Genomic DNA, 25101 nt, shown 5'->3' with positions numbered 1-25101 from the left:
ATAATGGTCTGTAGTTTCTCTTTTGGATAGATTTTTGTTTGAGTTTGGTATTAGGATAATGTTGACCTCATAAAATGAGCTAGGAAATATTCTTTTCTACATTCTGGAAAAGATTTTATGGCATTCATAGTATTATTTCTTCCTGAAATGTTTGGAAGAATTCAGTATATTTTGGAAAAGTAATTTTATGTAATTTCTTTACATGGAATTCCATTTTAATTTTTAATTAAAGCTTAGTTAGTATTCAGAAAAGTTAAACCTACTCTGTGGCTGAAAAATCAAAATTAACTTAGCTGCTTTAGAATCTGGAAACTGAGTTGAGTTCACCATGATTTGTGCATTGTACTGTGGGATGAAATTCAGTGGTTGTCTTCCTAGAACATAACACATAAAAATAAATTTTCCCTAATTTTATTTCAGAGTCTTTATATCAAGACTAATATTTAATATTGACAATCAGGAACTAGTAACTTTCCCTGAAATATTACACACTGTCTTGCAAAATACCTGGAACCAAATGTCCAACTTTTGGATATTTTGGTTTTTCAGTCTTCTTTGTGATGAAAAATGTCAGTCTTTCTTCAGCTTTGTGTCTTTCAGTACCATCATAGCCTCCCCATGCATCTGACAGTGTACCCCGAGGTCTGCTTAAGGTATGACTCAGCAAATCACCATGGTGATGGGAACAAGGGCCAGGCCAAGGAGGCATCAATTGTAACTGGGTAATAAGAGGGCTTTCTTTCTCCAAGCATGCTGCAGCCTGCTTTGGAGACCTGTCTTGAACAACTTGAGTCTGAAAAGTCGGATTGGTATCCATCTTTGGTAGGGCTGCCTCAGTGAACCTGGGTTTAAAGGATTCTTTGCAGATCAGATCTTCTACTTAGCTGCAGAGAGATTATCCTGTTGAGCATCTGGTCTTTGTTTTATCTTCAGTCCTTATTTCTTCACCACAAGGGGTTAACCTTTAGCTGGACTGGCACCATTTCAGGGCATTTAGGATTTTAAGTTCAACATATGGATAAATTTCAATTAAAAATATAGTAGAACATTTAAGAAAATGACTTGATGTTCCTCATTTTATAGTTAACATATTTTGAAATGAGATCTTATAGAAACAAGCATAATTTTATTTATGTCTTTCATATGGTAACCTTAAGAGAGAGCATTTTGTATCTTTATTCATTTGTGTAATATTTCTTTCTTAGAAAACTTGAGTCAGGAACCAGATCCCTTTCATCTTTGTTTCCCCAACAACAGAGTGTACAGCACATAACAGGGGCCAAGTGATGCTTGTTGAATGAATAATAAACATGTAGATAAAGTATATGGTTTTCCCTCTTCTTGTTTTATCCTTAATTTCCATTCTCAGTAAGTTTAAGTTTTCCCCCAAAATGTTATAAGGAACTGTTTTCTTTTTCTAATGTGCTTGCTATGGATATCTGAGAGAATACTATTTACTACCCATTTTATTTAGAAAAAATTTACTTGTGTGTTTATTGGTAAAATATTTCCTAAATAAACCTCTTTTGGTGTCATGCATACCAGATACCTCCAGAGTCTGTTTTTTCGTTTGTTTGTTTTTTGTTTTTCAAGCTGGAGAAGACAAGACAATGAGGAGAAAGAAAGAAGAGATCAGGTGTGCAGGTTTGTACACCTGGTTTGTGTTGGGTTTAGAGTGACAACAGATGTTAGTGGCATGATGGACCCTAAATGAGTATCTCATCTAAAGCTTCCTAATCCAGGCCATCCTGACCCAGCAGCCACTGATTTTTCCTTCGCATTAGACTTGAGAGCCTTACTGATTTTCACCAGCAATACAATTCAGTGTTTAGAGTCAGACATCTAGCATCCTGACATTTTGCTTATTGAGAGTGTCCACCAAGCCCAGTAACCTTGCATTGGACCCGCTTGCCTCTGTGTTTGTTCCTTTCTGCAGCCACACTTACTCCCAGGTGTCATGCCTCCCTCCTCCTTTCATGCTGCTTCCTCCTGTCTGCCCTGAAGGTCCTGGGCTCTCATTACAGCCCGCACCTGCTGCTTCAGGCCGGCCTCCTCATGGTGGATTCCAGGGATGTCCCTCAGCCCTCCCTCCACAAGCCATTTGTCAACTGCCGCACTCCCTGGCAGCACCTATTTTTATGCCAGCAATATTACAGCTTTCTCTCATCAGCTTCTCTTCGTAACTCTCACTTAAGTGTGGCTGTATTATCCTAGGAAGTTTCCCACCCCAGAATTATTTTGGAATGGCATAATTTCAAGTTTACTGGCCTGGAAAATGTCACAAGAATGGGAAGTTCTCACCCATGTTACTTGCTCGAACATAACTTTGCTTCACTGCACTTGTGTGATTAGCGTTAGTGAAACTGTCTATTTGTGGCATGTCTTTACTAAATAACTCTTTAAATACAATTCCACTGTGTAAATAGCTTAATACAGTTAATAAGAAGAAAATAAACATAGAATTGTATTATAAAAACACATGTGCTTTATTATTAGTGGAATCCGAATGTCCTCAAACCTTGTTAGCTTCAGGTACAAATAAGGTCACACTGCAAATGACCATGTTTCCTGGCAAACAGCCTCGCCTGCTAACTGGAGCATCTTAGCCCTTCTTGCTTTTCTTCCCTATGTCTCCTTGGTTATTCCTGAGCATATCCACAGTGTTATATATATATATGGGTAGTCCTCTTGTCTCTCATACTCTTTGGCTATAGCTTCCTTGTTGAGAACATACACCGCCAAAGAAGGATCTTACCTGGACTACAGGTGCATCCTTGACCACATGGCTTCACTGCTCCTGGGAGCATCTTTAGTGCATCTCAACACTACAAATACCTTAAGATGCCAAAAAGTGCTGTGCCCCCTTCAGTCTGCATAGTGATGACACTAGGTTATGCTCCTTGGAAAGCATGCATTTAAATGAGATCTTACAGACATAAGAATGATTTTATTTTTGTCTCTCATAAAACACCTAAGGCATCTTACATTACACACACATATTTGACTGCATACATAGGTTCTGCTATAGTTGACAACCCAGCTCTGGGATGCCCTTTGTCAGTAAGATTCTGAAGCAATATTAATGGTGCTTTGTAGTTTTACATCTCTTGAGACAACATCTCCTTCATGTCAACAATTTCTTTCCTGGCAGGCTTTGGAGCTGCCTGTGTTAGTTTGGATTCTCTCGTTTCTTTGAGTGTATGAGTGCTCAATTCTGAAACAGTGTTCACTCACATTAAATATTGAAAAATAACTGCTTTTTCTGTGCCATGTGACATAGCCCTTCCAGTTGACATTTCTTTGTTCTTATGTGATCTTTCAAAGCATTTGACAACTTTAACCTCATACTTCCTACTTGTGAAACACTTTCTTCTCTTGATCTCTCTCCTACCATGTTGAACGCTCCTTTTTGGTCTCTTTAACTGTCTGCTCTTTTTGCTTTTGTTCTAGCTCTTAACATTGAGTGCCACAGGGCTCTGTCCTCTGACCTCTTCTCTTCTACCTCTGTACTCCGTGGATGATCTCATCTGCTCCCAAGGCTTGAAAAGCCATCAAGATTCCAGCGATTCCCAAATCCACAGCTCCAGTCCCAACCTCTGCAGGCTCATAGATCCAATTTCATACAACAGACATTTCCGTTTGGAGGTGTAACTGGAATCTCAGACTGAACATACCCCAATTAGAGAGGTTATTTTCCTTTCTCAAACTTGCCCCTCTTCCAGTCCTCTCCAGGCTGGACACCTCGGCATCTCTTCACTTTGTTTTCCATCACCAGCCCTATCTCAATACCTAATCCATCCTCAAGTTCAACTGATGAAGCTTTCATTTATTTCCATGCCTAGATCTAGAGTCTGGCCATTTATTTTGATTTCCACTAAACTCTTAGTCCTGGTTGCCATCATCTGTTCTATAGCAGCTGATTCCTACCTGCTCTTTCTACTTGTTTTTGCTCCACTACCATCCATTCTCCATCAGCAACCAGAGTCATTCATTTTTGAATGAACATTATATGTCACTCTCATCCTTAACACTCTCCATCATGTTTAGAATAAAATCTTAGCTTACTATCTTGGCCCACCAAACACTACAAAGTCTGGCTCCTGCCCACCTCTGTGACTGCTGTCCCCACCCGACTCTGCTCCAGCCTACTAGCTCTCCTCCTGTTCCTGGAACATAATAGGCTTTTTTCCATTTAGTGCTGTTGCACCAGCTGTTCCTCTGGCCCCAAATACTCTTCCCATGAGCTTTACATGGCTCTTTCTATCTTGCCATTCAACTCTCAGCTTAAATGTAGCCTCCTAACAGAAGTCTTCCCTGATAGCCCCACATAAATTAGTTACACAATCACTCTCTATCATGATAACGTATTTTAATTTTCTGCATAACACTTACCATTTTCAGACTTTCTTTATTTGTCTGTTGTTTATAAGCTCCCTGAGAGCAGTAAACTTGTCTGTCCTGTTCATGGCTATACCCCAAGTACTCAGAGCAGTACTATAGACACTCAAGAAATATTTATTTGAAAAAAAAAAGAGAAATGTTTATTTGAATGACTGAATTTCATTTATGTTTTTCTCTATACAATTATATATATACATATATATTTAGAGAAATATATGCATATATATGCATCTCTTTTTTTTTGAATACAACAGGAGTTATTTTTGGTAGTTACTTCAGAAAGAATACCATCTTTAGGATGGTATATTTCAGTACAGTGAGTTCCAGTTATGGGCAGAGCTGTTTTTATACTTACGTGTATTTTGAATGCTTAAATGAATCAGTTTTTTCCCTTCCTGAAAAAGGGACTACTGATTGTCTGCCCAAACTCCATTATTTGCTCTTCTTTAATTATTAAAGGTGGAAATATGTCTAGTTCAAATACTAAATACCCTAGTCTCCACTGCAGATATAGGTGTCCCCTCCTGTAAAAAGTGGAAGTCATTAGGTGAAGTTCTTGGAAAACCAATTTAAAAGGTTTTGACTGAGGTATTAAACAGATACCTTTTACTCTTACCTTTTTCTTCTTGCTGCTTGGAAAATGGCCATGATGACTAGAGCTATAGCAACCATTGTGTGATCATGAGACAACCACAAGGAAAAGAGATAAGAATAGCAGAGAGAAAGGAAGATAAAGTCTAGATTTCTAATGACTTAATAACTTTCACATCAATTAGACTGCTAATTTCTTGATTTATGAATAAAAGAAAAATAAATTACTATCTAAACTATTATATATATTAATCCACTATTATTTTGAGTTTTCTGCCATATTAGCTGAGCCTAATAATAATTTCTCTCCCCAAGTAAAAATATGCCATCCTTTGAAATTTGAGTCTATTAGAAAATCAGTTTTAGTAAATTATTTCATAAAATGTTCTGTCTGTTAATTTTACATAACTTATTCAATTTGGGAATTTATTTCTATAAATGTTGTTTTCCATGTTCTCATTTATGAGAGGTCCTGTGGCTTAATGAGGAGGATGTGGTCTTTGGAGTCAAATGATCATGGTCATTTGAAACTTAGCCTTGTCACTTATGTGATCTCTGGCAAGTTTATTAATTTGTCTGAACCTCACTTCCCCATATCATTAATACTCCATACAATTTTACAAGAATACAGTGAAGTGAGAGAAACATTCTATCTCTCATTCAATCTCAAACATGTCTACATGTGTAAAAAGTCATTGACTATACATTTAAGGTTTACTACTTTCTTTATGTAAGTTATATTTTAATTTTAAACAACTGGCAAAAACAGGCATGCCATAAATGGAAAAAGAGAAACCCACAAAATATAATATTTCAATATGATTATCTTATTTCTATAATAAAAAGATAATCATTCTAGGGGGTATTTACAGGTATTTTAATTTTTAAATTCAGAAACTGAGATGAATGCATTCTGCCAGAAGTGTTCACATGTAATATGACACACTGAAGTTTCCTTTACTAATTTCTGACTCTCCTACAGTTCTTTACCCTAAGATCTATAAGATTCACAATTACTGCCAAGATGTATTGTGATTTTTTTCCCCTGTGCTGAAGTTTTAAGGTTTGAGAAGCAGAATCCAAAAACTGTGCTTTTCACTAAAATTAGGGAGTCAGTGTCCCCTTCCTTGGAATGGTTACCAAGGAATGATTGTTCAGATGGAAGGAGGGGTCATCTGATTTCTGTAAAAAAGACGGTGGCCAAGATTAAATGTGTGGGCTGTGAGACTCTTGTTTCCAGGAGCACTGAATTCCCACTCTGCTCCTCATAGGACCAACTTTATTTCTTCCCTAAGTTTGTGAGTTATCATCCCTAAAGACTTTCTCCTTCTCCAGTCCCTTGTCCCATTGTCCCCAAATGTACTCCATCGATGCACGTGGAAGCAGCTCCCCCTGTCTTTTGGGAGGTGCCAGTTTACTTCTGTGAGAGACAAGCTGGTTTTCACATTACACTGGCAACTATCCTGGACTTTAAAAAAAACAGCTGTGTGGTTGCCAGCTGACCTGCTTTCAACCAAACAGCTGCTGTGTAAAGTCAGGGGTAAAGTTTGCAAATCCGTGGGGATTGAGAGTTTTTCAACACCCACCTTTGCTTGAGAATATGAAATGTCCAGGTTATGAGCTATGTGAATTGCTTCAACTTCCTATGGAATCACAGCAGATGATGTTCTGTGCTGGCTAGTTGAAACCAAATATCAGACTAGACGGATGTGCATATGCTTCAAGAGTTGTACGAGTCTGAGTATTCTATTCCTCATCCATTGCTCACCAGTCTAAAATTAGTGATTTGTGTGTGTGTGTGTGTGTGGGGTGGGGGGAACACCTGTCTTCCCCAGGTTATTTTTGAACTAAGACAGTGAGAAGATAAACAGGAATCTTTTTTGTGGAATATGGTGTTGAGTGGTGTATTTTTGTTGGTGAGGGAGAGAGGAAACCCATGACATGGTTCCATACACACATGCTCCCCACACACATACTCACAGAGAGCCATCTTACATGGAGTGCCTGTAACTATGGATTTAGATATCTTTATTTCTGTCTTCGTGAAATAAACTCTAAAAACCATGGAATAAACTCCATTTATTTTTGCTCTTTTTACCTCCTCACCTGTACGCTGCACAGTAATTTAGCTCCCCAGGACAGCTTTTAAGATTCTAATCTTGTTCCTGTCCAGCACTTTTCTCACAGCAGTGAGGAAAGGATTGGCATTCCTCCACTATTGTATACAAAGGAGAATCCGTTCTTGGAAATAAGAGCATTGTTTATGTTGAAATTCCCTTAGCTTAGCTGAACCTTCGATTATATCGCCCATTCAGATAACCAGATTTTTACCCCCTGTGGTCTGTTTCCATTCTCAGACAATTGTCAACAATTTATTTCTGCTCTGGCGATTATTTTTGTGAGTGAGAGAAAAAGAGACATCTGGGAAGATTTTGATAACTGATTCATGTATATAAAGCTCTAAGCACACTTTTAAAAGACACCATATGAGAAAATATAGCTTGTGCTAAAAAATAGCAAATTGAACTAAGTTACTGCTGAGGTAGGCATTTATAAGCTGTGACTATTTATATGAATCACACTGTTAACTTGATTCCAGATATCATGGAAAACATCTTAATTTGTAGTTCATAAATCTGAAGAATATTATTATTCAGAAAAATCCAATATGATTTTTATAATTTATACTGGGTCCCAAATGCAAAGAAATAATTCTATTAATTTTGTGGAAGTTTGCTGAATTTAGACACAGATTGTGTAGACTTCAAAGTGCTATGTCAATCTTATGCAGCATATTGACAATATAAACCCCCATCACAAACTAAGATTTGTCATTTAATTCTGTGACATTTTGTTTCCTCTATATATTTACTCTGTTTATTAGACACTTTCATCCGGAAGCATTAGAAAGTTGGCAAAGACATGTAATGGTTAGTATATTTTGCTTAATGGGAAACATTCCTGATTATACATTCAGAAATTGGGAAAATATTGCTTCATATGCTGTCATTACCATTGCTGAATATGTACAAAGACCAGAGAATATTCAAAGCAAAGGAAATTTTTTATTTGTTAAGTTCCATGTTTATGGCATTGTGTACAAAATGCACATAAAAGCATTTTCTTATCTATTCCTGTTATATTAGATAAGTTCATGCCCTGCTCTTAGCATTTTCCAACACAGCTGTAGAGTAGTTTAAAGCCTGTTTTTTAAATAAGTGATGCTCAATTTGTCTTTGATGATCCGGATGATTCAGGTGAGATGGGAGCACGGTCGGGCCCTTATTTGCATAAAAATTAATCACAGAAAAATGTAAATTGATAAAATTTTGCCTGGCTTTTTCCCCCTATTTGAGAACCTGGGGATGGCTCCCAGAAGCAATCATCTCAGTATGGGGCCGCATTGGATGCTGTACAAATGATCACATTTGTGTTGAATACTCACTCATTTAAATGTCAGCACTGATGGGGTGGTACATCAGTAGAAAAAATGAAAAATAAATACACAGCAGCTGAAGACTATCAAATCCATGGGCACTTTTTAGAGATATATGATCTAATGTGAAAAAAATTGCAGATTAATTATCCTTTTTGCAAAACGGTAATTGTTTTAGTATCACACCAGAAAAAAATCTGCAGTTTATTTGGAATCAAACAAAAAACAGTAATGTTAAATACGTCATTACATCATTGTGTTTATTAGAAGCCTGCAATTAATTCCTAAGGCTCCTTAGGTCTTTAAAGCTGCATAAAATGAAACAAAAGAATGTTGCCATTGATTTTCAAACAAATGCTTATCTTTCAAATCAGTCTGACTTGTGTGAAAAAGGAGGTAATGTTATGAAGTTTGGTAGATATTGTGGATTAACTTAATTTCATTGTGCTGCTGACATTTCTGATAATATCTTCACAGATCCTGTTAAAGTTGCAGTGTTAAAATTTGAAGGTTTTTGTTCAATGGTGTGTAACTTTAACTCACTGTTAAAGAACTTGTGAAGTGTATTCCTAACAAAAGATGCTTTAGGAAAAAACAACAGCAATACTAATAATGGGGAAAATAGAAACTGCTTGTGAGACCCTCAAAATAGAAATCCTTTGAACTGCTTTTATTGCACCATTAACATGCATGTAATTAATGCGGATATTGGAGATTAAGAATTTATATTTAGCTATTTTATGGAAAATAATAAAATTCTAAAATTTTCTTAAATAAAAACAGGTATAAGTCATGTCATTTCATTCTTAAAGATGAGTGGATGGCATTATTATTATTACTATTTTTACAGTTTATGCAACCCATTTATGTTTGTTTCTGGGTAGCTCTCCTTGGCGCTGCTTTGGTGTTCTCGGTGTATGGTTTACATGAAACATTCTTACACAGATGGAGATTAGGTTCATTCTTATTATTCTATAACTTTAGCATAGATTAAAATATTTGAAACATTGAACACATCTTCATTAGCCAGGGAAGAAAAAGTGAAAACATAGCTTTTCCACCTGCTGACTTATAAAACTCCCATTGAATTAATGTTCCACTAACCAAAGTCAATTGTGGAAACACTAGAAATATTTTGAAATAGTTGAAATCCAATGTTATTACCGGAGCTGCTTTGTAGTTAGCTTACAGAATAGCCTCTAAAATTTAAATTGACCGACATTTAGAGACCATGCCTGTTTTTGAGATTCAGTATAATTTGTTATATAATGAGAATAGCTAACACCATGGGTAACAAAGTCACCATTTATGTTATTTAACAATAACATAACATTTAACTTGGGAAGTCAGCCTTTCCAGAGTGCTGACTATGGGGTGGACGCTGTTCTGTTACTTTACAAATAATGATGTGTTTAATCTTTATAACAACTCACTGATGTAGGTGTCTTGTTATCCCAAGAGTGACATATCCAAGGTCACCCAGCTAGTCAGAGGTGAAGCCAAGATTTAATCCCAGGGGTCTGGCATCAGACTGCTTGCTCTCAACTACTCTGCTCTGCTGACAAATGCCTGGTGTGCACCTCTAGGTGCCAGGTCTGCTGCCAGGTGGAGTCTTGGCAAGAGAAAGTGCTTTATTTATTTGACGTTAGAACTTTCTTTTTATAATTGAAGCCTGAATCTATTTTATATCAAAATGTGTTGGGTGACACATTTAAAAATTTTATTTGATCAATAATTTTGTCTTAAAAAGTTACATTTTGTGTCATTATTAGACTAAAATTAAATAAATACCTTAAGATATCTCATGACAGTCTCTCTTTTTCTGGACAATGATATGACTGTTGAGATGAATCATTAAAGGCACTAAAGAGGTCCTTGTGCAACCTGACAGGCTTTGCTATTGTCAGACTCTCTGGGAAAGCCCATGTGCCCCCATTCATTTCTCTTTCCCTGGTATAGTTCATTAGTTCATGTTAGGGCATTACTTTCATTTGTTTATCCATAATGTAACTATCCATGCATCCATGCATCTACCTATCCAGCCATCCATTTATTCAACCAAGTTTCCCCTTACATTCATTTGCATGTTGGGATAAAAGCAACCCTTTTATCTTATGATAAAATAGAGACTCATGCCCATGGCCCACCCATCTTCTCTTCACAGCCTTAGCTGTATCTAATACTTAATGGACATGCAAAATATACAGACAGCCCCCTTGTCCAATATCTGCTCCACACCAAGCAGAGCAGTCCCTTGGCCAGCTTTCAATACTAGGGGCTGCACGCCGGCAGGAAGTTTGCAATCAGGATAGAGCTGAGGAGAAGGCTGGTCCACTCCCTGGAAGCAAGTTTGGGGCTATTTAGCCAAGGAACCCTAAGATCTCAGAGAATTGTCTGGAAGTGGAGAGGAGGCACATGGATTCCTTGGCTCCATGCACTCCTCACCCACTGAGTGAAGCAGGAGGAGGGTAAAAGTGAGGTCCAGGGCAGAACCACTGGTTGCCCAGGTCTCCATTTAGTACTACACCCTACAACTGTTTATTCAGTTCAGGATCTGTGCTGATGCTGTTCTAGGCACTGGGGATGCCCTGAAACAGAACGGTCAGAGTCCCCATGAAATTTACAGTCTAGTAGACATAGACAGCATTTCTTATACACTGAATTTTATGTTACTTAACAGTATCACACTGTGACAAATGTAGGATTGTTCACATGTGTTTTAATATTAAGAGTTTCCTCTGTATAATGCACTGCATTGATCCTTGTTGTTATTTGATTACGTGTGTGGACTTCCTATTAATATTTATTCTTTTAACAGTGTTCTCATACCTCTTTCTTTCTTTTCTATAGCTAAGTGCTCTTGTCCTTTTCATTGGAACCTCACTGTGTTTTTCTTTCCCTCTCAGCTGCTTGTTCTTTTTTCCTCATCTGTTTCCTGGGATCTTTGTTTGACACAAAACTGAAATATGACTCGCAATAGACAATCTGAAGACCTTAAAAGCTGTTTGGGAAAATATTCCTAAAGAGGAAATACTTACAAAAAGCAACCACCCAGTTCTACATGAGTGCCAATATCTTTGGACCCTTTCTGAATAGTGATGTAGTGATAACTAAAGTCCATCCCTTGATACCCTTGGAGCCCACCCAGCACCCCCTTAGATCAGGCAAGTGGGATCTGTCATCTTCATGGCAATATTTCTGAAGACCTATCAATCACTGTCTCTAAAAGCATTTCTTGAAGAGGTCAGAGAAGGTGACCATTGGGCATACCAGTGGGTGAAGATCAGAGAAAGGAAAGGACAGGACAGAAATTGATGAAAGCAGCCATGAGAATTAGGAAAGAGATGAGCCGTCAATGGTGGTGAAAAGTTCCTCAGAGATGGATAGCAGAGAAAGCAGCAACAGGTTCAGAGGAAGCACAGGAAAAAGTAAAAGACTGGAGTCATGGAAATGACTGAGAGTATACTAGAAAGCTGATAGACCCTCCAAAGCTTTCAGGCTTATACAGAAGCTCACTTCTCTCTGCATGATGGTTTATAGATAGGGGGTGCTAAGACCTGGTAGGCAGCCCTTCATTCTTATCATGTGGCTTCCACCTCTAGGTCTTAAGTGGCCATTCCAGTTCTTGCTATCTCCCAGCCAGTAGGAAAAGGGATGAAAAAAAGGGACCGAGGAGGCACATGTCCAGTTGTTTTAAGGGCGAACTCTATGAGTCACATCATATCCACTCCCAGCTTATTTGGCTGGAACTTTGATGTATGGCTACACCTCAATGCAAGAAATCTTGTCTTTAACTGGGTAGCCTTGCTCCCTTCTAAAAATCTATCATTACTGGAGAATTGATTTGGGGGATAACTATTCCTTCTTGATATGAATAAGTGGAGGCAATCAAGAGCCTTATATGATGAAACACTTTGCTTTAAGGAAAAGAATTGGCTAGACATAACTGAGACTGGGAAGTGAAAAGCTATAGACGTGAATCACTCTCTTCTTGCTGGAACTCTGTGTCTTTGAAAATCAGACAGTGGAGCTATTACATAACACCAAAAGACTGTATTTTTTCTCCATCTCTTGAAATGTCATCTTCTTCTTCCCTTTCATTATCCCAAACTGTTTATCCTCCATGTAAACAAAATTCATGCATCCTTCCTCCACTCCAACAATTTCTTTCTATAATATTAAGCTTGTATTATTTTCTTTCCATTAGGTGTACCTGTTGTAACTCTTATTGAAAGTGCCATTTTTCTCCATTACATATTGTCTTGTATTGTTTTCAAAAACTCTCCAGGTGAATAATTTTTGCTTCTTCCTAAAATGCTACAGTCTTCCTAAGGTAAGAAGTCCTCTCTAACTTCTTTTGCATTCCCCATAGTGCCTAGCATAGTGCAGGGGAGACAGAGCAGGTGCTCAATAGACAGTTATTAATGTGCTTTATTTGCACAAAAGTTTATACAGAAACTTGAGGTAGTGGATATCCCCAAACATCTCAAATGCCAAAGCTAACCTATCAGGCCCAGATAGGTAGTAAATTAAACAGATTCAAGAACTTGAAGATGACATGGGGTTCCACCATAAGCAAGTATTTTGAAGGAAGAATTTTTTTGTTTGTTTACAAATCATGCACTTGATGGAGATTTTACTGTAGCTGCAAAGAGAGCTTTGCTTTACAGAAGTATGAAACTCTCTGACTATGGGAGATAATGATAGGTTTTTAGTGCTGAATATAGATTACTTCTGTGTATCCAGAATCTAAATAACCAGGAAGCTCAACCAACTAGAAAAACAAAACAAAATAGAGCAGGTCAAAGACTTTATTTTGAAAAGCAAACTTGCAAGAGATGTCAAGTGTAACTTCATATTCATCTGTATATCCATTTACTTTTCTAGACTAAATACATACATATTCCTGGCAATTACCACTAATGTACTATAGGTTTCCACAGTATTTTATAATTGATGTTTTAAAAAATAACTTTGGATTGTGTTAAAAGGCTTAATTGATGATCTTCAATTGAGAGAAGTATAATATACAATTATGGAAATTATTATGAAACAAGTGTTCTTTCTAGGGTAATTGTTGGAATTATTTCTCATTCTTAAAAATTCCCAGTTATGCAAGATGGAAACATGGTCATTGAATTCTCCTTAGCCTTTAGTTGCCATTAAAATCTAGTCTTTGTCTTAAGTAATTTTCTAATTATCAAAATAATGTAAAGAGATGGGGCAAATGGTAATATATAAAACAGAAGAACAAGTTCCAAGTGTATTTACTAGTTTCTACAAAATATTCCAGGAATAAAGTAGAATAATATTTAATATGCAAAAGTTACTTGATCTTTATGAATTTTGGCTTATAAATTAATAACACTGTAGTCTTCAGTGCCTTGTTTCTGTTAGCGAAAAATATTTAAGATTTAAATCTTAAAATAATTATTTGCATAAACTATTAAATTTTACTTCAATATTCAGTATGAGCTGCAAAATAAATGTAACTTAAATATTGATATAGTGGTACGAGGAAAAGCTTAGAGACTGATAGCTGATAGATTCAGGTTTCCCGTTATGTAGCTAATCTTTTAACCCTTACACAATGCTTAAGATTAGCTTGTGTGTGTAGTTTCTGATTTTGAATGATTTCTTTCCTGTCTAGAGGACTATACCCTTAGAAAGCTTCAAAACAATTCAAACCTATGGGAATTTGTTGTTGAAATATTATTAAATCCCATCAAAGTAGGTCATTACTATTATTGCTACCATTTTTGCAATCTTCCCATTTCTTCTATCTTTTTCTTTTTTCAGGGTTGGGGTACTTAATGTTAGTCTTATAAACTGATTTATATTAAGATCAGTGTATGCAGTATATAATTGTTTTGTATAATGTGATTTCATGGTTTCTGAGGAGCTATGCAACTTTAAATTAATTATAGATGAATTCTAAGTGGTCTGATCTGTGGCTTAGATAAACTTAAGAAAATCGAACAATGACCAATTAAATACACAGGTTCTGGTGTAAAGCAGAGTTGAAGAGTTTCTTTGACAGTTGTGGGATGTGACCCTGATTTTTACATGCATGTTTGTTAGAGACTGCTGATTTAAGTTTGAATTTGCCAGAGTATTTATAATTTACTGTATCATATCCAAATTATATATTGTATCATATTTTATTACTATGTTCATTACATTGTTGGAAACAATATAATTTTGTCTTGATAGAATATGAAGAAAGACTATTTCTCTTCAACTGGGACACATTTGGGTTTCTTTTTATTTTGCTATTGATTTCCCAGAGTGCAGAATAATACCTTTCTGTACAGTCCTGCACAGTTTCTCAGAGCCTGCTACAATGCTGAAGTTCTGTCAAAGGCACTGGACTCCAAAAACATTATCTAAGGTGTTTTTGTTTCCCATCCCTTCATAAGATTAATTGAATTGAGCATTCTGGTGGAGCCATGACTCCATTAATCAAACTTAAATTGATATTATCAACTCTGGACTTAGTTTTTGAGGGAAGAGGTGACTATCAACTGAAATGTTGAGCAATGATCCTAAGTTTTTTTGTATTTTTCAGTTTCATATAAATCCAGGAGAATATTTTAACTTTGGTCATGTTTCTATCCATGGAGGTAGATACTCATGAAATATCAAATAGAATTTTACATTTAATGGAAAAGCAGGGTGAATAAAAGTTACTATTTTAAATAAACAAACTTGTCTTTGAACCTTATTTGATTACCTAGTAAGATGTTTGTGTGTGTGTGCTTTCAAGTAGGTCTTTCCAAAACATGAAATGTTTTGTTTTATATCATGTTTCTATTAAAAATGCCAATTGTTTAAGAACACTCTCCTCCATACTGAAGAGAAGGGAAAATATTAAATAAAAAAATAAGCTCTCCAAGCATTGCATGAATCATTGTCGCCACCTAGTGCTGACTTTTAGGAATTAAGATGCCAAAGGCCTTAACTGAAGCCGTAAAGTTCTAATTTATGTTATGCACATGTACAGTCATTATAGCTGGCTTGCTAGTGCCATTACAGTTAAGGGTCTGTCAGCTCTTCATTTATAAAACATAATATTAAGAGGTCTATTGCTTTTACATAAATCCCACGCTGTGCTGGAACTCTGCAGTCGAATAGCCTTTGCTCTATGTGAATGTTTATTAACAGTGTAAGTTGAACTTGACCAGCTCCTTTCAAAGACATCCTGATGGGCTGAAGTTATATAGGCAGTGCAACCAAAAGGATTAATCTTTTCATCAACAACCTGTGCTTTACCTTATAGAAACAGCTTTACATGCATCAGATCAACAGACATCTAAAAACTCGATTCATGTGGCAGGCCCTGGGTTTTCATAGGGTATATTTCCCACCCAGTGGTATATGAGAGGAGACAGACAGCTTGGGGAGAAAGCCAGGATAAGGTGGTTTCATGGAAGTCAAATGAATTCAAATCAAGAAAGTCTTTTAAGAAGGAAGGAATGATCATTTTGGACACTGCTGTTAGTTTACTTATGTCTTAAAAAGACCTTTGGCTTTAGTGATGTTAAAATTCTGGTGGGGTAGTTTCATTGGAGTTTTAGAGATGAAAATTTGATTGGAATTAGCTTAAGAGAAAAATGGAGGAGAAGAAGAGGAGATGAGTCTTTTAAGGAATTTCTGTAAAGGAACAGAAAGAAATAAGGCAATAACTGGAGATGGACATGGGGTATAGAGAAAAAAATTTTTTTGAGATACCAAGCTGTCAGACTTGCAGGTGGAATGACCAGAAGGGCAGGAAAATTGTTAGTTCAGGGCAGGAACAAAGTCTAACATGAGAGAGGATAAGGATCTAGGTGCAAGCAGAAGTGTCGACCTTAAATCAGATCACTGACTGCTCTAAGGTAGCAGGAGGTGAGGTTCTGTGTTGGTTAAGGAACAGGTCTTTCTTGCCACCACCACCCTTCAGTACCTAGGCACCAAGAACTTCCAGCAACTTTATGGGAAAGCTAGGCCCTTGAACGTAGGGTTGAATACTGCAGATGCTTCTGATGAGGCCAGGCAAGCTCAGGAAACTTTCAGGCTCGGATGACCATTACGTGCACTAGAAAAAATGATAGCTGATGGGCTGCTTCTCTAGTCTCATTCACTAATCAGTGATTTATTACATTATAAATGTCCATCATTTCATTTGTAGACTGAGTATTACTTAGCTGTAGCGATTAATCTCTTGCCATAATGTTAAATTTTATTGGCGAATATTGATTTAGCAATTTCACATCTTTAATTGTAAGATAGTTGTATTGCTTAAATTACCAGTGACTGACTTTATTATGAAGCTTATCTCCCATTCATGGAATGAATTAGCTAGTTTTCTATATCTTTATGGTTTAGGATGTTTTATATAATACAAAAAAGATCCGTTGAATGCTCTGTGAAGTTATATGAGCAAGACTGTATTTTCTATTTCAAATCTACAAGGTTTAAAAAAATTTTTTTCACCAGAAGTTTTGCATTCATTAACATCAATATGCATAATATACTCTTAATCTTCTCTGTGCTTAATATTTAGCTCATTTTTTTCTAGTTGGTTTGTATATTTTTAAAATCTAAATTTATTTGCATGAGGCTTGCTATTTTAATTTTTATTTCAAAAGCATTTCTTTGAACCATTCTACTGATATTCTATTTCCTAATTATTTATTTATATTTGAATGTTTACTGTTTTCTCTCATCTGTTTTCCATGGGATATATTTAAAATAAATTACTGAGTTCAATGCTTTATTAGTTTCCTTTCTCTATTTAGCTCTTAATAAATAAGCATTTAACATTATGCATTTATCTTTGAATATAATTCTAAATGTATTCTTTAAGTTTTCATGATTATTATTTTCATTGCTTGCTGAATAATTTTCAATCATGTTATTTTTCCCTCTATCTGGTGTAATAGTATTTTGAGAGAGAGAATGTGTTTTTAAAGTTATCTTGTGGTTGAAAAAGCAAAATTTAAATTTTCATTTATATCTAATTTTATTCTGTCACTTGCCACAAAGTGTAGTTGGTTCAATTTTTATTTTAAAACTAAATTGAGGTTTACCTTGTTAGTATGTGGCAAATATTGCAAGTGTTTCAAGAATTGTTGAGAAAGACATTTTCTACTAATAAGCTAAAATGTCTATAACTAAATGGGCATACTTACGTTTAATAGTTTTAGCTGTCAGATATTTTATGTCCTTATTTGTTACTTAAAAAAGTTTACCTGGTAGTTCATCATCTGTTGGTGATGTAATGATATCTTCCACAATAATTGTGTATCTGTTGATTTCTCTTTGAATGTTTAAAAAGTTTTGCTTGGTTTTTTTCTATGTTGGTACTGTTATTTGTGTCATTATTATAAATTGACTCTGCTATTTTACTTTGCCTTTTGCCTCAAATTTCACTGTCAGTTAAAACATTGCCATTTTTTCCTGATTTTTAAAGATATATTCTTTCATTAAAAATTACTTTTATGTTTCTTACATGCAGTAAATTATAGATTTGGGTTTTTAATTCAGACTCAGTTTTGCCTACTTAATAAGGAGTACTCAATGAATATTTTTTAAAGTGCTTTTTAACCTTGCTAAATTCTCTTTTGTCTTTTCTTTTGCTTTAGGTGGGCCATAAAACATGAAGGGACCAGTAAGCCAGGCCAGTGGAAACATTCCAGAGTTGAAAATCCTCTCTGGAATAAGCTTACTTATATGTGGCCAGTCCTACCCAGCGGCCAACTTAATGAGGTTGTATTGCTTTGTATAAGACATTGTTGTTGAGACTTATTTTAAGGCCCAATATATGGTTAATGTGTGTAAAAATTTCTATTCAGTTTTTGATTTACAGTTGTTAGATGCAAGTGATCAATTGATTATATTGTTCTGTCAATTAGAAAGATGCACTCAAGTCATTCGTTATGGAATGAATATGGAATTTATCTATTTCTTCTTGTGCTCTGCCAAATTTTACTTCATATATTTTGAAATTTAGTTCTTAGATACACACATGTTCAGAAATATTACGTCACTCTGGTGAACTGAAACTTTTATTGTTATGTAGACTTTGTAGCGCTAGTATAAAGTTTTCAGTTAGTCAATACTAATACAACTATCTCTCTCAGCTTTGTTGTTGTTATTTGCCTTGCAGATCTTCTTTCTGTCCTTTTACTTTTCATAGCTGTATATTCTTCTGTTTTGAGGGGTCTTCAGTAACAGCATATAATTAATTTTTAAAAATGTTTTGACAATCTTTATCTCTAAACCGAGGGATTTAATCTTTTCTATTTATTGTAATGACATGTATATGGATTATTTTCTGCCTTTTCTCTGTTTCATTTTTCTCCATTTTTATATTTTAGATTAATTTTTTTCTTGTATTTTCGCCACCTACTAGATTAGAAATTATGTCCTCTATTTTCATTCTTTTTTTAATTATTACTCTGAACATTTTAGCTTGCATATGTAAATGATCAAAATCTAAAGTTAACAAATATATTTATTCTTCTCTCAAATAGTTGAGGACATTACATTACTTTAACACCAGTTTTCTAATTTGTAATTTATACACTGTTATTGTCATGTATTTTAATTTTAATCTTAAAAATTTCCACAAGATATTAACATAGTTATATGTAGTTAATATTAATTTAGATTTACTCCTAATTTTTCTTCTTTCTTCTTACACCTCAGTCCTTCCAACTGGGGTTACTTCTCTTTTGCCTAATATACCCTTCTTTTAGTTATCAGTAGCAAACTTAGTTTTCACTTAGTCTACTTAAAAAATTATTTTTACTTTTACTTTTACTAAGCAAACTTTATCTTTTATTTTGCTCTCATTCATGTAAGGTATTTTCACTTAGCAAACTGAAAACATAATGGCTGACTTCTACCTGTGGTTTGGATAGCCTGAGCCGGTGGTTAGATGAATTATGTGTCTAAAACTCAGGATTTGAAGTGTAGTGAGAGCCAACACGGAGCCAAAGGTGGAGGAGTAGCACAGAGAAACCAACAGGCCCAGCATACACCAAGAAAACTGAGAGCTGTGCTAGTTGTAGACTTTTCTTCAGAGGTTCAGGAAGGGCAGAGGTTAAAACCCAGAGAGCACAAAGAGTAGCTTACTCCTCAGCTGGAGGTGAGCAGGTGCCAGCAGGTTGCCCAGTGGCCAAAGAGGAGAAGAGGCACATCCTTAGAGGTCTCTGAGGATCCAGGACAAGTACCCACATATAGACTATGAACCCCTTTTCCCAATGGTGATGGTTTATTGAACTTTCATCTAAACCCAGAAACCATGTTGAGGAAAGGGAAAGGAGGCTTATATCCTTGAAAAGAAATAATAGTCCTGGTAAGAAGTTTGAACCTTCAATTTGATTGAACATGCATCCAAAAGTACAGAGCTAAAAAGCAAACAAAAAAGGCTTTTCAAAATTGGAAGAAACTGGGACATTTCTCATTGGAATATCACTTTTCCCACCCACCTAATAAGTTGGGAGTGGACAGGATGCCTCATAAGGAAGTGTACTTTCTCATATAGGGAAAGAGAGAAAATTATAATTATTGTAGATTTTACAGATATTGTGCTTACATTTTTTAACATCAATATACAAGTAAAGTAATTTAGTTAATTAATTGACTTAAATGATGAATGATAACTATATTAGGAAACCTAAGTTAACCAGGTTCCTTTTAACATTTACCTTAAACAAAATTAACATTTTTGATAACAGTCCAGAGTTTGACAACCAAAAGATCTTAAGAATGAAAATGGGCTACTGGAAAGTTCCTAGCCATTCAAACAGAGCAGTAGCTTTTGGGTGGAATGGCTAAGAAGTCACCGTACTCCAGCAGAACTCTGGCCTTGACTTGTAAACCGAAGGGAATGGACTAAGGCACTAAATCAGCTGAAGTGAGACAAATTGGCCATGTATTTCAAAATGACTCAGCCTAAGTGTCCTCTTATTTCTTGAAATGTTTGAGGAAGAAAATACATACTAGGCAGAGAACAGAGATAGTCTCATTCAAACTAAATGTACTCTATTTCACTTAAGTCTAGATTCCTCTTATGTAAAGGAACCATATTTTCTTCCAGTCCCATTTCCACATTTTTGAGCAAAAGGATGATTTTATCTGTGTATTAAGTACAATTAATCTTTTTCTTGGAAGGACTTTACATATAAATATATATAAATAGACTGTAATTAGGAAATGTGATATTCATATTGTGGGATTCAGAACACTTTGATCACTATAAGCATGTATGTTCACTTTATTTCAGATTTAATCTTTGAACTTTACTATTTGTCTAACCATTATTTATTATATGTTTAGGTAATGCAGACAGTGCAAGGAAGGAGGTAGACATGGTCCCTACCTTCGTGGAGCTTACAGTTTAAGTATAGGCTATGTGTCAAAAAGGAAGCAACCAGAAGAGGAAGAAGGCAGACTCGATGAATAAAAGACTAAGAAGGGAGAGAAGGAAGAAACTCACAGAAAAAGTTTGGTGTTCCAGAGAACCAAGGCTGTTTGCTGAGCCAGTTTATTCAGCCGTATGGTCAGTATGAGGAAAGGTAGCCAGGCTGATTGTCTAAATGACCCTGAAAATTAAGTCAAAATATTGACTCTAAAAATATCATCTGAGACATACTATCCTGACTGAGATTCAAATTTTCCTGCTTACTCTTTGACTAGAACCTTTCAAAAGAGAATGATGACCAAGGGAAGATTTCAGGAAATAGGTAAAGTGGGAATTATTTTCGTGGTGACTGAGAGTGCATTAATACCAGATTATTTGCTCTCAGGGGTGACAACTGATTTCACTTTTTTCACTATGTTAAACATCATTCTACATCATTCTAAAAGGCAATAGATGCTATGTTTTATGAGCAAGTAAGATTTCATATATCTTGGTGTATTGGTACCTTAAAAATATGTTAAAACCTCCTAAAATCACAAGATTAATGAATTATTTGGGTTTACTCTTTTACTAAGTTCACTGGAATAATTTCTAGAAACTCAGGTTAATTTATCACCCCTTATGGGAAAAGTTATAAATTGAGAAGTTATATCTCTTAAAAAGGTAAGAAGAAGCAATGGATTTTTGTTTTCAAGGATGAAATCATTGCAAAAAGTGAGTTTAAAGAAACAAACTTTTGGGATGAGCTACTGGATAGTGATTTTAATATCTCTGAATTACTAAAGTAAAATATATCTATTTGGAGAGGTCCATGTTAAAAAAAAACATGTTAAAAGTACACATTTTATTAATCTGTCAAGAAATGATAATTAGCTATCAGTATGACATGAGAAAAAGGAGATATAGGAAAGCCTGAGAGAGAAAATTGAAGAATCTAATTTTTTAATAATAAATAGATGATGAAGGGCCAATTTGACTAAGCAATTTAGATCACTGGTTAAGAGCTGGCCTCCCAAAAGAAGCACAGGCTGACTCTAGTTTTGGAGCAGAGATGAAAAAGAAAAAGCAGAATTATTTATGCAAGGGAGCACCATGGCCTATCAAAGGTGTCCCGACCATGCAGCTGTGCCATGGAACAGTGTGAACACGTAGAAAGCCAAAAAGAAATGAATGGGAACATTAGAATCCCAACAGAGAAAATGGAAGGGGAGGAAGCACTCCAGTCAGTTTAACCCGTGTTTTTGTTGTCTTTCATTATCCTGACACCGCATTTCTCTATTTCTATGAAAGATAAAGTAAAAGTGCCTTTAACATTAGAACAAACTTTCAAGTAGCTTAAAAGAAGAGCTGCCAGCGTACCCCATATATATGGAAAGATTTGAAACCTGTGATAATTTTTCATCACTTTGAATTGAGTTTCTGTGATGTCATATTAAAAAAGGAAGACTCTTGGGCTTCCTTCATCTAACTGGAAAGCAAAGGAAGCCATCCGAAATCAGCAGTGCTACAGTGAGTGGTATTAAAGCCACTGTCTGCAGTGGTTACCATCTGTTACAAGACTAGTTTAGTAAGTGAAAGGATCTATAAGATTAGCACATTTCAGATAAATTCATCAGAATTATGGCATGCTTAGGATATTGAAAAAAAAATCTTAGCTCCACACCTTTACTCTATGAACTCAGACTAAGTTCTCACAGACAGAGCTCAAGGGAGAATCTTATTATTCTTGCCTTTGCCTTCTATGGTTCAGAAAGAAAGAAACGGGAAATATTAGCTGTTTTACACCAAGACTTTGGTGTGATAGTAATTTTTTAAAGAGAAGACTGTTCTCCTTTTCCTCCTATCCAACCCTTGCTTCATGATATTTTATGTCTAAAGCTAGTGCAAATGTTGATCTGCTCTGAATTGCTTAGTATGATTGTTGTGGAAGAGTTACAGATCAATCTTGAACTTACTTCTTGAAGAAGTTATACAATTCCACTCCTCCACCACCCCTCATATTAAGTAAGCCACTTCTGTAATAGGAAAGTTTCAAATGAAAATATACGATGTCTGTCGTAACCTTAGGTATTTCTTCTCAGTCAGGATAGGAAAAGAAAGTGACCCCACATTTCTTCATTCATATTAATAGACATATGTCTACATAGACACTGCCCTTTGCAATTTAAATTCCATACAGCTGGAAGGTTTTCAGTGAAGGTCAAGAGTATAGTAAAACCTCATTAATTCAAATTTTTCTTATTTATAAATGTGGTAAGTTAGCTTCATTGTATGCTACTATTATGAACACCTTTACTAAGCAAAATATTATACTAAAAAATATAAAGAAAAAAATTAGACTGAAAAACACTCACTCATGAGATTTTTAAACATTTATTTATATTGCTTTTTTTCTAATTAAATGCAATTAATTTTATTTACTCACTCATCTCACAAGCAAATTAGAACATTATAATTAGATGCCATTTCAGAAGATTCTTCACAACTTTGAGTTATTGTTTGTAATTTGAGGAAACACATTTTCTTGAACTATATGATTGCTTAGTATAATTACAAGATTCTAACAGTTTTTCAAGAGAGTATAAGTTAGTAAATTGTTACTTTTCATGCTAGCTTTTAAAAGACATTGTCCCCTTCCATAAACAAGGCCATGTGTTTTGGTCTGTGCTGGTCTAACACGTCGGTAACACATCTCCGCAGCCCATGTGTATCTTTATCTTGGTCATGTAAGGTGGACACTAGGACCCTTGGCCCACCTCTGTGGTAATTGCCTGAACTTTTTGCCTGCCCAGTATAATTTCCTCCCTTTTTTGTTATTGGTACCTGTATGCCCCTTAGGAAACTTCCTCCACTTTTAGTTGATGTGGATCACGGTGTCTGCTTGGGGTCCTCAAAAAGTGGAGCCTGATACAAGTGGCGTATTTGGTACCACTTATTAGTAAGTACAGTCCCAGGGAGCAAGAGTAAAGGACAAGCAGAGAAGGAGGGAAAGCCAATTTGAGAATGTGCCATCAAGCTGTCCTCCAAGGAGCCATTTAAACAGTGTTCTTAGGAGAATCTCTCTTGGAGAAGAGGGTGAAGAATTTATCCATCAGCTTCTTGCTTTCTTTGGTCCAAGGTTACACAACTGGAAAGGTGGATCAAAGATTCAAATGCAGAAAGTCCGACTCCAGAGCCCAAGCTCTTAGCCATACATGAGATGCTCTCATGAGTGTTAGTCAGTGATAAGAACTAAGGGGAAATAGAAGCAAGGATAGAGGGGAAGGGTAGGGTTTTGAAATTTTCAGTTGACCTAGGGTGGCTTTACTGAGGTATTTGAGTAAAGAGCTGAAGATCAATCAGATCTCTAGGGAAAGAGCATGCCAGGAAATGTAAAGAACCTGAGATGGTATATCTGATGGACAACAAGGTAAGTATGGTAGCAGCAGTGTGAGTGAGGGGAGAGCAGCAGGAGCTAAGGCCAGAGAGAAATGATGGGGTGCGGACCATGCAGGGCTTTGTACCACTGGAAGACCTTTGGCTCTTAATTTCAAGATGGGAACCCACTGACAGGTTAGGAGCAGAGAAATGATATGCTCTGATTTTTAAGTATTAGTAGAGTCATTAGGATAATAGAGAAAAAAGGGGCCAAGGTGGAAGCAGGAACAAGCAGTTAGAAGGCTTTTGCAATCTCTAGGTGAGAGAAATTAGTGTCTTGGACCAGGGTGGTGGGAGTGGAGGTGATGAAGAGTAGTTGGGTCCTTGATATATTCTGAAAGTGGAAGCAGTTTCTGCTGATGGATTCAGTTAAAAATAAATAATCAGAAAAGGCCCCTTATAGGGATATTTAAAAAGTTATTTTGATTAACTCTTAGGACAATGAAGTCATAATGAAAATTTTAAAAGGAAATACTTAGAACCAGAGAAAAATATATGGGATGCAGCTAAAGCATACTTGAAGGAAATTTACAACCTTAAATGCTTATGTTAAAAGAGAAGAGAGGCTAACAATTAGTAAGAATTCAACTTGAGAAGTTAGGAAAATAATAGCAGAATGGACTCAAAGAATTAGAAGGAAGGTAGTAAATTAGGGGAGAAATCGATACAGTATGTGATATGTATAAAACAGAACCAACAGAGTAAAAAATTGATCCTTTAAAAATATTAAGAAGAAGGATATACCTAGCCAAACTGATCAATAAAGAAAGAGTAAAGGTAAATGATATTAGGAACAAAAGAAAGATATAAGGATAGATGCTGAGAGATAAAGAAAATAATAAAA

The 25101-nt window shown here is 35.8% G+C and overlaps 1 protein-coding gene across 4 annotated transcripts in view; it reads left to right on the top strand.

The window, feature by feature from the left end:
- Nucleotides 1–25101, top strand: part of DCDC1 (doublecortin domain containing 1) — a 382148-nt gene that overhangs the window by 299678 nt on the left and 57369 nt on the right. For 2 of the 4 annotated variants that reach the window (XM_072969713.1, XM_072969712.1), the window contains exon 1: nt 20781–20978. In XM_072969713.1, coding sequence (XP_072825814.1) covers nt 20976–20978 — 3 coding nt within the window. In that variant the 5' untranslated portion in view covers nt 20781–20975. Of the gene's footprint in view, nt 1–18054; nt 18179–20755; nt 20979–25101 lie in introns of those variants that run through there. The other 2 variants (XM_072969714.1, XM_072969711.1) reach the window with 2 other exon arrangements.

Source organism: Vicugna pacos, chromosome 10, assembly GCF_048564905.1.
Source record: "Vicugna pacos chromosome 10, VicPac4, whole genome shotgun sequence".
Classification (NCBI taxonomy): domain Eukaryota; kingdom Metazoa; phylum Chordata; class Mammalia; order Artiodactyla; family Camelidae; genus Vicugna; species Vicugna pacos.
Note: the sequence above shows the minus strand (reverse complement) of the source record. Positions and strands in the feature narration are given on the sequence as shown.